Source organism: Psittacula echo (assembly GCF_963264785.1).
Source record: "Psittacula echo genome assembly, chromosome: 14".
Taxonomy (NCBI): domain Eukaryota; kingdom Metazoa; phylum Chordata; class Aves; order Psittaciformes; family Psittacidae; genus Psittacula; species Psittacula echo.
In genome coordinates this window covers 3845819-3859342 of record NC_137750.1, presented here as the reverse complement: position 1 = coordinate 3859342, position 13524 = coordinate 3845819, and the positions used below count along the sequence as shown (strand labels likewise).

At 44.0% G+C, this 13524-nt stretch overlaps 1 protein-coding gene across 1 annotated transcript in view; it reads left to right on the top strand.

Annotated features, from left to right (window-relative positions):
- CACNG4 (calcium voltage-gated channel auxiliary subunit gamma 4) overlaps nucleotides 1–13524 on the top strand; it is a gene marked incomplete at its 5' end in the record, with an annotated part of 39889 nt that overhangs the window by 24723 nt on the left and 1642 nt on the right. The window contains 2 exons of the mRNA XM_080629579.1: nucleotides 7750–7833; nucleotides 12757–12897. Of these exons, the coding sequence (XP_080485705.1) occupies nucleotides 7750–7833; nucleotides 12757–12897 (225 nt within the window). The remainder of the gene's footprint in view (nucleotides 1–7749; nucleotides 7834–12756; nucleotides 12898–13524) is intronic.

Sequence of the window (13524 nt, the reverse complement as noted above, 5' to 3'; positions counted from 1 at the left end):
AGGTCAAAATGCCCAAGTGGGAACCTTGGCAGTCGCTATTTATGGCTGTGAAATTGGCACTCAGGTCAGTGGAGATGGCTCCTCTGCAATGCAGCGCGTGAGCTCCACTGCAGTTTGAGACCACCGTAGAAGGAAGCTATGCAAGGAATAGAGCAACGCAACCTTCATTCTGCGGGGATATGGTGAGAGGAGAAGCTGTGAACTGCCTCTGCTTCCAACAGAGAGGGCTTTGTAGAAGAGCACCAAGGAGAGGCTGCAGACAGCAGAAGGCAATCAGATCAGACACTGCCACAGTGCTGGCAAGTTGGGGAAAGCAGATCATAACATCCTAAATACTTGAAAGTGGTGGTATAAGACAGTATCTTCTCTCATAGAAGGGAGAAAGGAGGGAGCATTAAGTACTATATGAAGGTAAGAGAATTGAAGTGAGGTTAATGGTGGGACTAGCATGTCAAATGACAAGATAAACTGAGACCTGTTCATAGAGAAAACGTGCTTTTGGCAGGGGTGAGGGGAATGGCAAGTGCTAAGAATAAAGGGCAGGATGAGAGCAGAAATGATCCCCTGCCAATGCCAGCTCATTTGCAAGTGCATGGGCAGAAGCAGCTGCAAGCTGCTTCGGTGCCTGTCTCCTCCAGCATCGCTGCCACCAGGGCAATCTGAGCCCTTGTGAGGTGTGAAACACACCAGGAACGTGCTTTGTATTTAAAAACCTTAAAGAGGAGCAAGATGGAGCAGACAGCAAAAGCAACTGGTAGTCATTCATGTGGCACCAAGGGCATGGGTGGAAAGCTCTGAGCAGCGGAGGGTCTGTAGGCAGCGGAAGGGGAGGACTGGAAAAGGGGGAAATTCATGTCACAGCAGAAGTTAAGAAAATCAGAGATTTGAGGAGGAGTTTTGCTTTGCCCACCAGACAATTGAAAATAGATCAAAAGAAGAACCCAAAGGGTTTGTTAGAGATGACAGCTCCTAAGGAAGAAAGTGGGGCAAATTTCATACATTTCAACATTTTAAAAGCATTTTCTTTTTTGCCTGGGAAGTAGAAGGGGGCTAACAAAGGAACAAGACCAGATTCTGCTATCACTGTTACTAGGGGAGACAGATTTGAGCCCACTGCACTGAAATCAGAATCTGGCCCTTAAGTATGCAGTTCAGCTCCCTACAATGAGAAACATGAATTCTGATGAAAGACAGAAAGAAAGAAAGGACTTTAATGAAGAAAAATAAAAGATTATTGTTCCACTGTCTCAACACCCATAGAGAAACATGGTTAAGGTTCAGGATAAATCCCTTTTAAAGACTCAGCTGAGCTGCATTTGATTTAGCCCAGCCATGGCACGCATGGAAGCTCGTGATGGTCAGCTGGTTTATGGTACTGTGCTAGCCCACAGTTATGGGAATGGACTTCTGATTCTTTTAGATCCTAAGCATTTTCTGAAAACAAGACCTACCCTGACAAAAGCACAACAATAACTCCTGGTACTTCAGTGCTCATCAAACTCACCTTCAGGATGAAACAAAAATACATCATATGGACATATATTTGTCATATGGACAAATAATTCCTGGCCTGGCAGGACTCAGGGTGTCAGATAGCATCTGTCTCAAAAACCTATGCTTTAACGTTCCCAGCTTCGCAAGACTCTCACAACAGCCAAACTTTTCTCAAAGGCAGACACCCAATAAATGTGTGTTTAACTTCCCAAAGCTTCTTTCTCTGCTGGCTCCATCCTCCATGGTGATGAAGGCAGCGTTACAGCAGCAATGTGGGGTGGCAAATTCACATGGGATGTGTTTTGCACACGACCTACATCAATACTTCATGATTTCTTTTATAATGACAGCATTAAACATCCTCTGGCAGAGGCTCACAGGATCTGTGCTCATTCAAGTAACTTAAGGACAGGCTTGTGAAACTCTCAGCAAACAGCGGGAGACAAATAATCAAACTTGGGACAATTTAACACCTAAGTGCCAAGAAACAGAAAAACATCCAATGCTGTTCCTTGTTTCCTGAATGGAGAGCTCAGGACCACAATAGTACCTGTTTGAGCAGCAGCACCACTGTAGGTTCTGAGCAGTACTGTTCTAGAACAGTAGGTTCTGAATGCAAAAGGAGGTGCATCGCTTATTCCTCTTCAAGAGTGATTTTATGATGAGAGGAATGAAGAGAAAAGAAAGTTAACTGGGCAGCTGCATTCACTGTTGTGTGTCAATGCAGTGAGACAGGGCAGTTGTGCCAGTGGGAAATCAAAGAAATGAACACAGTGCACAGATAGACTCCGTGCTATAAATTGTGCAGAGGGGAACATATTTTGGCATGTCTGATCTCCTTTGCTCACTATTGCTCAAATCACGCGGCAGAGGATTTCAGGACTTGTCAGCAAAGAAACTTTCCTATAGAAAAAATACATAACTGTCTCTTTTCTCCCCTGGCAGAGTCCAGTGCTGACACTCACTCACTATAAATAGAGGTTCTCCACTGTTGTCTGAGGGAAGTGCAAAGCCATGCCACTCAGGAAACCCAGTCTCACACAGCATGCTTGGATGGACACCGTGTTCAGGCAACTCCTGTTACAACAGCCCCACTCTGCGCATCACGTTTTTCTCGCTGTCTGCAATGTTATCTGTCAGGCAGCCTTCTCTGTGCTGATAGAGTCAGAAAACTTGTCATTTAAACATTCAGATATTCAAGTGTTGTTGCAGTAGATCAGGCTGACGGTTGGCTCTGGAGCTGAAGCACAGCATTTGATCACAGGATAGATGCAAGAAGCAGAACCATTGAGCCCAAATTTCCAATGGATCCTTACTAATTGCCTTATTCTTAATATACAGTCAGCTCCTTACAACTTGCATTCCCTGTATTTACAAGCACTTCCTGTCAAATGACCTTGAAAATCATTTCATTCCACATCTTTGAACCATCCCAGAAGGCCCACATTTGCCAGAAAGAAATCCACTGGTTAGTGGGATGTTAGGTTGGACAGTTACGGGGTGTATTTACCTGCCTGCAGGTAATTGTTGTAGCCATGCAACCACTTCTGCAGCTAACATTTGTAGCCCTCATTCCATCAGTATAACCCCTGTCAGGAGAAAACTCTGCTTAACTCTATTAATAGTGTGCACGTGTGCTCACTAAGTATCTATAGCTGCTCAAGAATTGCAAGAACGTGGCGTGTTGGCAGGGGAGAGTTTGATCCAAGGAGGTTACAAATGTCTCAGGAGAAAACAAGAAACGTTTCTCAACCAAGTTCTGAACCTGATGTTTTACTGCATAGATTCACTACCAAGGGCAGGTGAGAGGGTTGGAAGATGAAATAGTTAATCCAGCAACAGCTCTGTAGAAGCTGTTGATGGATAAAGAGGCAGCAGCTTGACCCATGTATCCTCATGTGTCTCCCACTGCTATCAGATATCGCCTCCCGTAAGCTCATGCTCAGAGCAAGGAGGCAAAAATTGCTATTGACAGAAGTACCCTGCAGACAAGGTCCTCTGCTGCAAAGCTGCTACCTTCTTGCATGGTGGAAACCTATTTTAAATCAGAACACAACACTAATGTTATGGAAAGATCTTGTTGTATATAGGTTTCAGGATAAGGGAGGGAGAAAACAGAAGTACAGCCTGCCTTGACAAATATTGTCAGACATTGAAAGGCTCTATCTTCCAGAGCTGATTTGTGCAAACACTTCCAGGGCATCAGGGAATGTTGTCATTGATAAATATTAACCATGGGAAATGGCTGTTTCAAAGACATAGCTGATGGTATGGCCAACAACAACGTGATCATGTAACACATGGCCACAAACAAAGTTAATAAGCACTTGCATCCTACAGCATTAACCGTCAGTCATCAAACAATAAAACCCCAGTGAGCCATTCTGCAATGGTACAGGCAAGATTATTGAAGGATTATTTGAGAAAGAGCAAGGAGGTGGCAGTATGTCATCAGAATTTGGGATCACTACTTTGATTTACTGTTGAAAACTCTTTGCACTTTGAGATCTCAAACCCCAAAACAAAGCTAAATCTTCACTTAAGCACCACGATTCCCTCCCTTATCACATTATTGGAATACATCACACTCTAATTACTGTTATCTGAACAACACTTAGTGAGCTTGGAAAGTACTAACCTTTTTGGAGAAGCCCTTCAACACAGAGTAAGACCAAGTCAGAAACAATTTTAAGGTTTTAAATGCCAACTATGTACGCTGCAACCAGTGGAAAAGTATTCTTACACCACCAGCAACACTAGAGGAAATTTGCCTCTTCATTATCATTAACTCAGATCCTGAACTCCTAGCACAAAATTCAGAACAAAGTTATTAGTATTATTATAAGAAAAAATAAGCATTATAATATTTGTATTTCTAAAAGCATCATTAAAACATATCAGTAATCATTCAAAGAAAGGAGTAATACTTACAGCATCTCAGTGGGGTATTACATCTTACTCTCAAGAGGCATCCAGAAGTGCTGCTCAATATTTTAGTATCTGTTAGGCAGTGATTGCAGTTTATTTATCTCTCTCTAGTGGGTACAGCAGTAGAAGTTAAATATTCCATCTCCCTCTCCAAAGGATATAAGGGACTGTATCCCCGTACTCAAGCAAAGAACATCTCTCTTCATATCACATTCTGGTGTGGGAAATGGCCCATGTGTGCCTGAGTGAGCATGGCCCAGTGACCACATCTGTCTACCCATTTCCTCGAGGCAGCCTCTGTGAAGCCTTTGAGGAGAGCTTCAATGAGTTCAGATCTGGTGCAGATGCTGCAGAATGGTTGTTACTGAATTTAATTGAGGTGTTTCCACCTCTTCTATCTCCTGACTTTTATTCTTTGGTGTTGCTTTACACGCTAGGGCACAGAGCCAGGTATTTCACTAAATCTGTTTTGGTTTGGTTGTATTTGTTGTGTTTAAGTACAAGTCAGACTCTGCTGTTGTGCTTTTAAAGCTGATCATGCTCCAATAGTTTCCACCCTGTTAGTTTTAATATTTCTTCAGTCTAAGTTTCAAGAAATCCATCATGATGAAAAAGAAAGGTACTGTTACACTTCCCAGCAAGCCTTTGTTCCTGAATCTTTATGGATTAAAAAAGCCCTCAATAGCCTTCAGATCACCACAGTTCATGATAGCACCTTCAAGCCTCACTGAAAGTTTAATAAGCTGCTGCAGAGTTATATGATACCTGTTAAGTTTATGGAAAAATGTATCCAGTCTGCTGCTGTTATTAGGCATCAAATACCACAGATACTAAAGAGGACCCTGAGCCGGTGTCTATGACCTGATCAATAGCAAAAATATTGGGAAGAATATTTTGGATTCCCAGGCTTTGGTACAGGTCCAAATTTCACCGTAATTTGTTATTTCTATATAAAGTTGGCCAGAACAACTAATCAGCATTCCTAAAAACTGGAAATAGAAGAGAAACCTCAAGCTCATCTAGAATTTTCTGCTTGGGGCTAATTGAACTCTTTGTTCACCTCTGCTAGGCTTATATAACCACCAGGAAACGATGGTCTCCAACCATAAAAGAGGAATAGCCCAGACACTGCTAATACTAGCCCATTCTGTCCCGCTGATGCATTTCAGTCCTGTGGAGGAAGGAATGGCTTCATGGCCTCCGCATAAGAGAAACTTCTGCTGAGAGGCCCATTTCATCCAGAAGTTAAATAATGTAAGGCCATTTCACAGAGACCAAAACCCTCCATCAATCCATCAGTGCTGCAAACAGAAGGGGCTTAGGGAATATTTCAGTCTTGCAGACTTCTTGTCTCTTAACCGAGTTTCTGGAAGTAGAACATTTATTTGGGCTGTCGCCCTTGTCCATGCTGTGAAAGTGCAAGTTCACAAAGCAGCTTTCAATGGACAGAGCTTTCTTCTTCGTGTATCATCCTGTTGTGGGAGCTCAGTTACCTGTGATACTTCTCCTTTTTTATCAGCTGTGGATAAACACAACCAACTACCTTAAAAGTTATTGGAGGAGTACATACAGACTGTATGTATATAAAGTACACACAGAAGTACACACAGATGGCCCCACCAGACACACACAAGCACAGAGTCATTGAAAAGCCTATTTCATAGGAAATCAGGGTGAGAAGACGATTCAGATTTATTTTTTCCTTAATGAATACAAGAGGATAAGAATCATACTCTAAATGTATTTCCTCTAAATCAGTACACCATAATGAAGAGGCTCAAAGCAATGACCATCCAATCTCATAGGCCCTGTTAAGCTGGGAGTGATATAATTTCATGGCGTGAACCGCCATAAAAATAAGCAGTGGCATCTTTAAAATCTGGATTTTGGATTGCCTTGCTGGAGAGCCATAGCGAGTGACAAACCAGCTGATGGCACAGGGATGCACGGACAAACATGCTTAGCAGGAGCAGTCCCAGCTGAAGGGCTCTCCTCCGCCTGGCAGACAGGGCAGGTGTGTCTCTTCCAGATGTGACATGAGCCACTTACTTCTTGTTCACAGCCTTTGAAGTGCTGTGCAGAGAAAGCCTGAGCCGTTACCGCAATTAGAGTAGATACATCTTTTACTGGAAGAATTAAACGCACTGTAGTAGCAAACCTGCAGTTGACACTCGCAGGGTGCAATTTAAATCCTCCGGATTAGTAATTCTTTTGAGATCTTTGTAATCATTGGTAATAGGTAGTGAAATAAATCCACATTTATATCCTTCAGACTGCAGCTGTGCTTCTGTTAAAGCAGTATTAACTGAAGGTTTTTAAATCCTTCTGCCAGCTCGAGCTGTAAGCACCGAAACCCCTGTGCAGAGGATAACTCATCTTGGGTGATGTATGTTCCCGAGCATGAAAGTGCTGCTTAATGAATAGTGAAAGCACCAAGGCAGAATCACACCTTGGGGCTTCGCTCCTGCAATAAGCTCTCTGGGGAGAGGTCCCCGTGCAGCTTGCAGTGCAACTACCCATCAGCAGCTAAGACTGGATGTGGCCATGGATAACTGTGATAGAAGATAATACAAAATACTAATGTGAAGCTTTATCCAGATGGACAAAGTGCTGAACCTTATCTTGTTCAGTCGAGCGAGGGCTTCATCCAGCCATCTCTGGTATTGTTCCTTCAGGTATCAGGAGTGCACACTCACACCTGACTTGCTGCACAGGCTCCCAGTTAACTAAATAAATAAATAAATATGCCATTAAAAGCTGAGCCAATGTTGAGAAGGACATACTGGTTTAAATTGGAGCAGGAAGAGATTTATGGACTTGTTTTCCAAGCTGAGAGAGTGACTGAAGAGCCCTCAGACAGTTCAACAATTGCCAGTTCTGATAAGGGAAGCCGGCACTTCACTGGGGATGAGAAAGGAGAGGTGATGGGAGCTAGACTGGAATTTGGCTTTGCTGTGGACCACCATCCCAGAGCAGGGACCCAGAGTGACAGTCACTCTAGGAGCAGAAAGAAGCTTTGCAAACTCAGTGTGCTTGTTAAGATAAGCACAGTGCTGATAAAGCACAGAGAGTTCTCAAATCTCAAGAGAACAATATTAGCAGCAGACTGAAGAGAAGAGCCCAGAAATCCTGGCTCTTCCTTCCTTCAGCCAGGCTTCAGCCCAATCTGCCCAAAAATCATGGCCTGAGAGATGGTTTGTGACAAACCCTACAGGAGAAAAATTTACTAACGCAACCTGGGAGGAAAAGGGAACAAAGCAGAGCTGGCAGAAGCGCATTGACCTGGTTCTATTCCTTACATGTTACATTTGCTTTCTTTCCATTTAGGAATCTACAAAGGACATTGCTTCCGAATCAACCATTTCCCTGAAGACAATGACTATGACCATGACAGCTCAGAATACCTTCTCCGTAAGTGAAAAGTAATACCTAATACAGAAGGCAGAGAGATGTTCCTGGGTTTCTATTGTGTAGAGTGGAACCAAGCAAGTCTTATTCACTGCAAGAGACTGGCCAAAACTGGGTGGTACAGAGCAGTGGTGATGTATGCCCAGTTCACACTGCCCCTGACACAACCATAACAACGGGGACCCCCATTTCAAGGGTTTCCTTCAACCAATGGAATGCTTACAATTGTAGTGCTCATTCTCTAAATATATGGAAAATTTCCAAATGGAAACTAAAGCCATCATTCCCAGACTGGTAAGGGCATTTTACAGAGGGATTATTTATCTGATTAGGGTATCAAAACCAGTTTGAGGAGTGGGGTAAGCATTTCCTAATGCTTAAACCCAACCCTTATGCAAGCCTCATCCTTCGCAGCTGCTGAGCCACCTCCCCCTGCAGTGAAATTACTGCATTGTAGGAAGGAAGCTGAAATTTCTGCAGTTAACAGCAAAATCTCAGCATGAGCATGGGCTGTGGCTTCCCTGCATGGACAGCCAGCCATTGCTGCTCTGTGCGTGGAATTACTATGGAAGTAATTTCAACCACCAGCCTGGTGTTTGAAATAAGGGCAATCATTTCAGCTCCTCCAGATGACCACTCGCTCAGCTGATGGGAAGTCTTGGAACCTGCAGAGTCTGAGTTAGATTTCCCACTCCCCAGAGGATGCCCAGCCTCACTGTTCCCTTTGAGCTGGCCAACCACGCTGAAAGCAATGCCCTTTACCAAGAAAGTTCACAAGGCGTTGGGAAAGCTTCAGGGAGCAATGAATGAGCTGATGGCTGAGACACCCAGCAAGTCAAAACACTTCTCAATTACACTGCTATTAATTACCTGAAACACCACTTAGAGAACCACTCTGCCCTTCTGCTCCCTTCTGGGAAACAAATTCTAGTTACTAACACAGAAATATCAATCTCCAAAAAGGACACTTTACCAGAAAACCCAGAGTTTTTTGCTCTTTACTCTTGTTGATTTAGATCAATCATAGCGCTTGGGTGACATGATTTCAGTGCTCAGGCGAAGGCAGGGTAGCACAGTGTGAGCACAGCTGCATTTATCTTTCATAGAAAGACTTGGAATTAATGTTAAATGAATGCTAACTCAGCTTTAAGAAGCAAACATCATTAGTAAAAGGCCTGTAAAGGAAAGAGGAATTAAGTAGCATCTTGATAAAAGCGTATTATGCCTTCTTGATTTGGAGAGAAGGGAGAATGGGGAAAAACAGTCTACAGCTCTGCAGTAAGACATGAGATTGGTAAATTGGTTGTAAGTGTGCTTGTGACGGGTGTTCCTAAAAGCTGTTTTCCAAAGTGACTAAGTACAGATCGTAAAAACAAGTTGGTCCAACCCTTTATGTCTGCTGCAAAATGAGCCCCACAGAGAAGAGCTCATCCTCACATCATCTGCACAGGTAACAGGGCTCCTCGCTTAACTCTTGTAAGAAAAACTGAAGCTCCACTTAAAATGCATGCAGTTGATTCAGAGATTACTAAAAGGCTATGCATCTAAATCCAGAAGAGATGAGCTCATATGTACATGTAATAGGGATCGAATCATTGTCTAAGATATGAGGATATTTGCATCCTGTTTCAAAGGAGATGTGAGACATTCCGTCCTGTTTCTGCCCTCTGTGCAACACCTTTGCAATCTCTGTCTCTGTATGATTCACAGTGTTCTTTAGCCATTTTTTGGCACAAGTTTCTCAGAGGGCCATGGTGAGGGTAATCCGTATTGTTCCTGTCTGGCTTAGACAAATGTGCCAATGCCGTGTTCATCTGGGGCTCTTGAAAGAGCAGCATGAGAGGTCTCAGCCTGCTCCACAGTGACCACTCCATTAGAGGCCTGAGATAAATGTAGGCATCATAGTGCTAGCAGAATAAAGCACTGGTTCAAAAGCCTATTGAAATCAGTGAAAAAAGACCTATTTTAGGAGACTTTGGTCCAGGGTATGGGTAGGAGCAGGAGTTTAGATTTTGCCTTTTGGCATTCAGGCAAAACTAAGTGGGCAGCAGCCGCAGTGACCACTAACATGTGCAAAAGAGCTCACGTAAGATCCCTCCTGTTGAGCCTTCCTTGTGACAACACACACCAATCTGGGTGTGTGAAAAAATCCCCTTCACATGTGTGTGCAGAGCCCCAGCAAGCAGCAGGGTACCATTGCCATGCCCAGAGAGCCCATACAGTCCCCAAGGCTGGTGACAGCATTGCCCAACCCCAGGCATGTGCTCCAGCTTCCTCCCTCTCTTGCATTTCTGCAGCCCATGGACACCAAGCTGCTCCAACCCAGCATTGCATGAAGCACATGCACCTCTCCTTTTGCAGAAGAAGAGATTTCAGCCATACTCATCCTCACTGCACGTGTGAGCCTCTGCTGCGGTGCAAAAGCGCAGCCATCAGGAGGGGGACTCCGTTTCCAGGGCATGTCTACACTTCTTTCCCACACGCTATAGAATCCCCTTTTTAAAGCTGTTTGCTTGGCTCCTGCCTTTTGGAGGAGAATAAAAGCATGAGCAGAGCACTGGGGCTCACAGCCCCATAGGGAGGAGCAGCACAGCACGCTGCAGCGCTCCACTGAAGGAGGTGTCACAAGGCATAGCAGTGCAGAGCAGCCGATGTAAACAGACAGGATGGTAAACAAGGGGAAAAGAAAGCAGGGGAGAAAGCAAAAATCAGATTGCCTTAATGGGTTTTGGTGTGTTGTCGTTTTATTACCAGTATCAGGAGCCATATGTAAATTCTACATGGTACCTATGAGCTTCCTTTAAAATACCAGAGCTACACACTGTAGGGAAAAATATACAGTAGAGCTCTACAAGAAGAGAACACTGGGCGTTTTCTTTCTCTTCATATTCATTAATTACAAATAAATATGAATAAAATTAATTCATATTGATTTTCTTTCTCTTCATATTAATTCTACTGTAGAAAAATCATCTCTGGAGATTATTGCTACAAGTAGAACAGCCCACTCCCTATATTTGGCATGTCTGGCAAGTTCCTTCTGATGATATCACTGAAGCATTTTAGGAAAGCTCTTTGATTTAATTGAAATCATTATAAATAGCATGACCATAAAATTGAGGAAACAACAGCCAGAAAGCGTGGGCCACAGTAGATTTTAAAGCCGTGCTGCCTTTTGCCAGGACAGTGATTTGGGGTGCCTTCATGTCCAGCAGCACAGAGATGACATTGAATCTGTTTCTAATAATTGACTTTAAAAACTGACCCAAAGGTCAAAGCACCATTACTTCATACCACACACGTGGGAATACACCCAGGACAACCGAACAGGCTCTCACCACTCAACAGGCTTTGATTAGAAACCTTACACCCTCATTGCTTGGATTTGCCAATTATTGCAAGATGCTGTCTGAATAGTAATGCATCGACTGAATTGGGTTTAGATCCGGTTAGAAAATGCCCTGTCTGTAACGGACACGTGCAGCGACATTGCCGGTTTTGGTAGGAGACAGACTTTTCTCACTGTTGCAGATTGATACAGGCATAAGCTTCCCAGGCAGGGACTGTCCTTTTGGCTTTGTGTTTGCACCATCCTAATGAGGGCTGGGAGCGTAGCCGGGGTTCCCGGAGGGGTTTTGCATCATTCACAAAAGCACTTTAAATGCCCAGCCCTGTCCCTTTTGCAGTCAGTGGGAGCTTTGCCACCGGTTACCAGGGGAATCGTTAGGAAGCGATTCACTGAATTGGGAACACCACGGCCATCAAAAGTAAAATGAGAAAGCATCAGCCGTAACATCTGGCTGATTCTCCTTGGGAAGCGGGCACTGCTCATGGATGGCACCCGGGAAAGCGCACACTGGGAATGGCACCACAGCAGCAGATCCAGCCAGATGGAGGTTTGCTCCTCTCCGTGCACCCAGCCCTGTGACAGCAGCCTCTGACCCCATGCCCATGCACCCGCTCACCCTGATGGGACTCCCCTCTGCGCCTTTGCCTCTCCACTGTCCCCAGCTTTGGGGCAATCCTGTTTTCCACAGCAGTATTCAGCACCTTATCTCCCGTTCTTCAACAAAATCCTCTCTCTCTACAACAATATAATTCATTTCCTCGCTCTGCCTTTCCGGAACGCCTACCAGGTTTCACCCCTTTGGTTTTACAATAGAGACATCGCTCTTCTTGTGCTTGTTTATTTTTCTCCCAGCCTTTTTGTTCCCTTTCGATTGCTGCTTAGCCTTGTAGTGACCCGACTTTGAAAGCTGGCTTGAAGGGGTGTTTTGAATCTTTTTTCCAGGGATTTTATAGCCCATTCTGGTGAATGGACTGAAGCACACAGAATTTTTAATGGCTCTACTTAGCTGTCAGGAAACTAAACACAAACATCCGAGACACACTTGCTGAAATCTCTCCCTTAACAATCAGAAAGGTTTCAACAGCCTCAATACTCAATGACAGAAAAAGGGGTTATTAGTTGTGCTCGCTGGCAACTCATACGCTGCAGACTTCAAGAGCTGTAATTTGCTCACCTTGTGCATGTATCACGGAGCGGATCTGTCTGCTGAAGCCATCCCCAGATGTAGGGTTTGTAGCCAGCTCATGAATTTTTCACTGCTGCTCCCTGCGTGATGCTGTCACTTACCTCATGCCTTGTCAGAGATGCTCTGTACATGGTGGCTTCTGATAATGGTGGTAACTCCGGATGTTCTAGGAGAAAGAGATTTAAGCTATTTAGTGAAAAGTGTCTGTGCCACATTGGCCACCTACCCATGGCCTTGGCTCCCAAAAATGTGCCCAGAAATGCAGAATCAGTGTTAATTCTAGCAAAAGCGAAAGGTTTTGAGACTTTGTAAGCTCTGCACTTGCACTCGAGGAGGCATCTGAAATCATTACTGTCTGTCTTGGTTTTCCCCCTGTCTATCTCCCCTCCAGGCATTGTCCGTGCCTCCAGTGTGTTCCCCATCCTTAGCACAATATTGCTGTTGCTGGGAGGTCTCTGTGTCGGAGCAGGAAGGATTTACAACAGCAAAAACAACATTATTCTCAGCGCTGGGATTCTCTTTGTTGCAGCAGGTATGTTCCCCTTAAATTGAGTCCTTAAGTGCTGCCTTTTTAAACTGAAAAGGACTGTGGAAAAGCTTGTTGGCAGTTCTCTCCCTGCCATATAAAATATAAACCCCTTTTCTGGATTGGGAGCAGTAACAACATCACACTGGGCAAATTTCTCAAGACAAAATCATGTTTTGGAGCTCTAGAATAACTGTATTCTAGAAAAGCTTTCAGTTTTCCTGCAAAAGGAGGCTAAATTCAGTAACAAGCAGGTTTTGCACTACTTAAAATGTATTAAACATTAGATGAATCAGGCATCTCTTACATCCAGGGCCTTTTTCTTTCCTATGGTGGCAGAAAATATTCACCTGTGATAGGTGAGCCCATTTTTCACATTAGAAACATCGCAGAGAGTCAGCCACATTGTTAATAGCTTTCCCTGAAGCTGGGATTAAGCACGCTGCGTATAGATGAAAATTCAGCAAGGTGGAAGAGAACTTATCTTGATCAAGGTGAACAGCTGTAGCCCTGAGCTCAAAACATATTCTTATTGTTATCCTGAATGTTAGAATCCCACTAACAATATTAGCGAGCTTCCATATGCTACTTCTTTCCATGGTGGCAATGAAGAGGTGGGAACAAATCCTGATG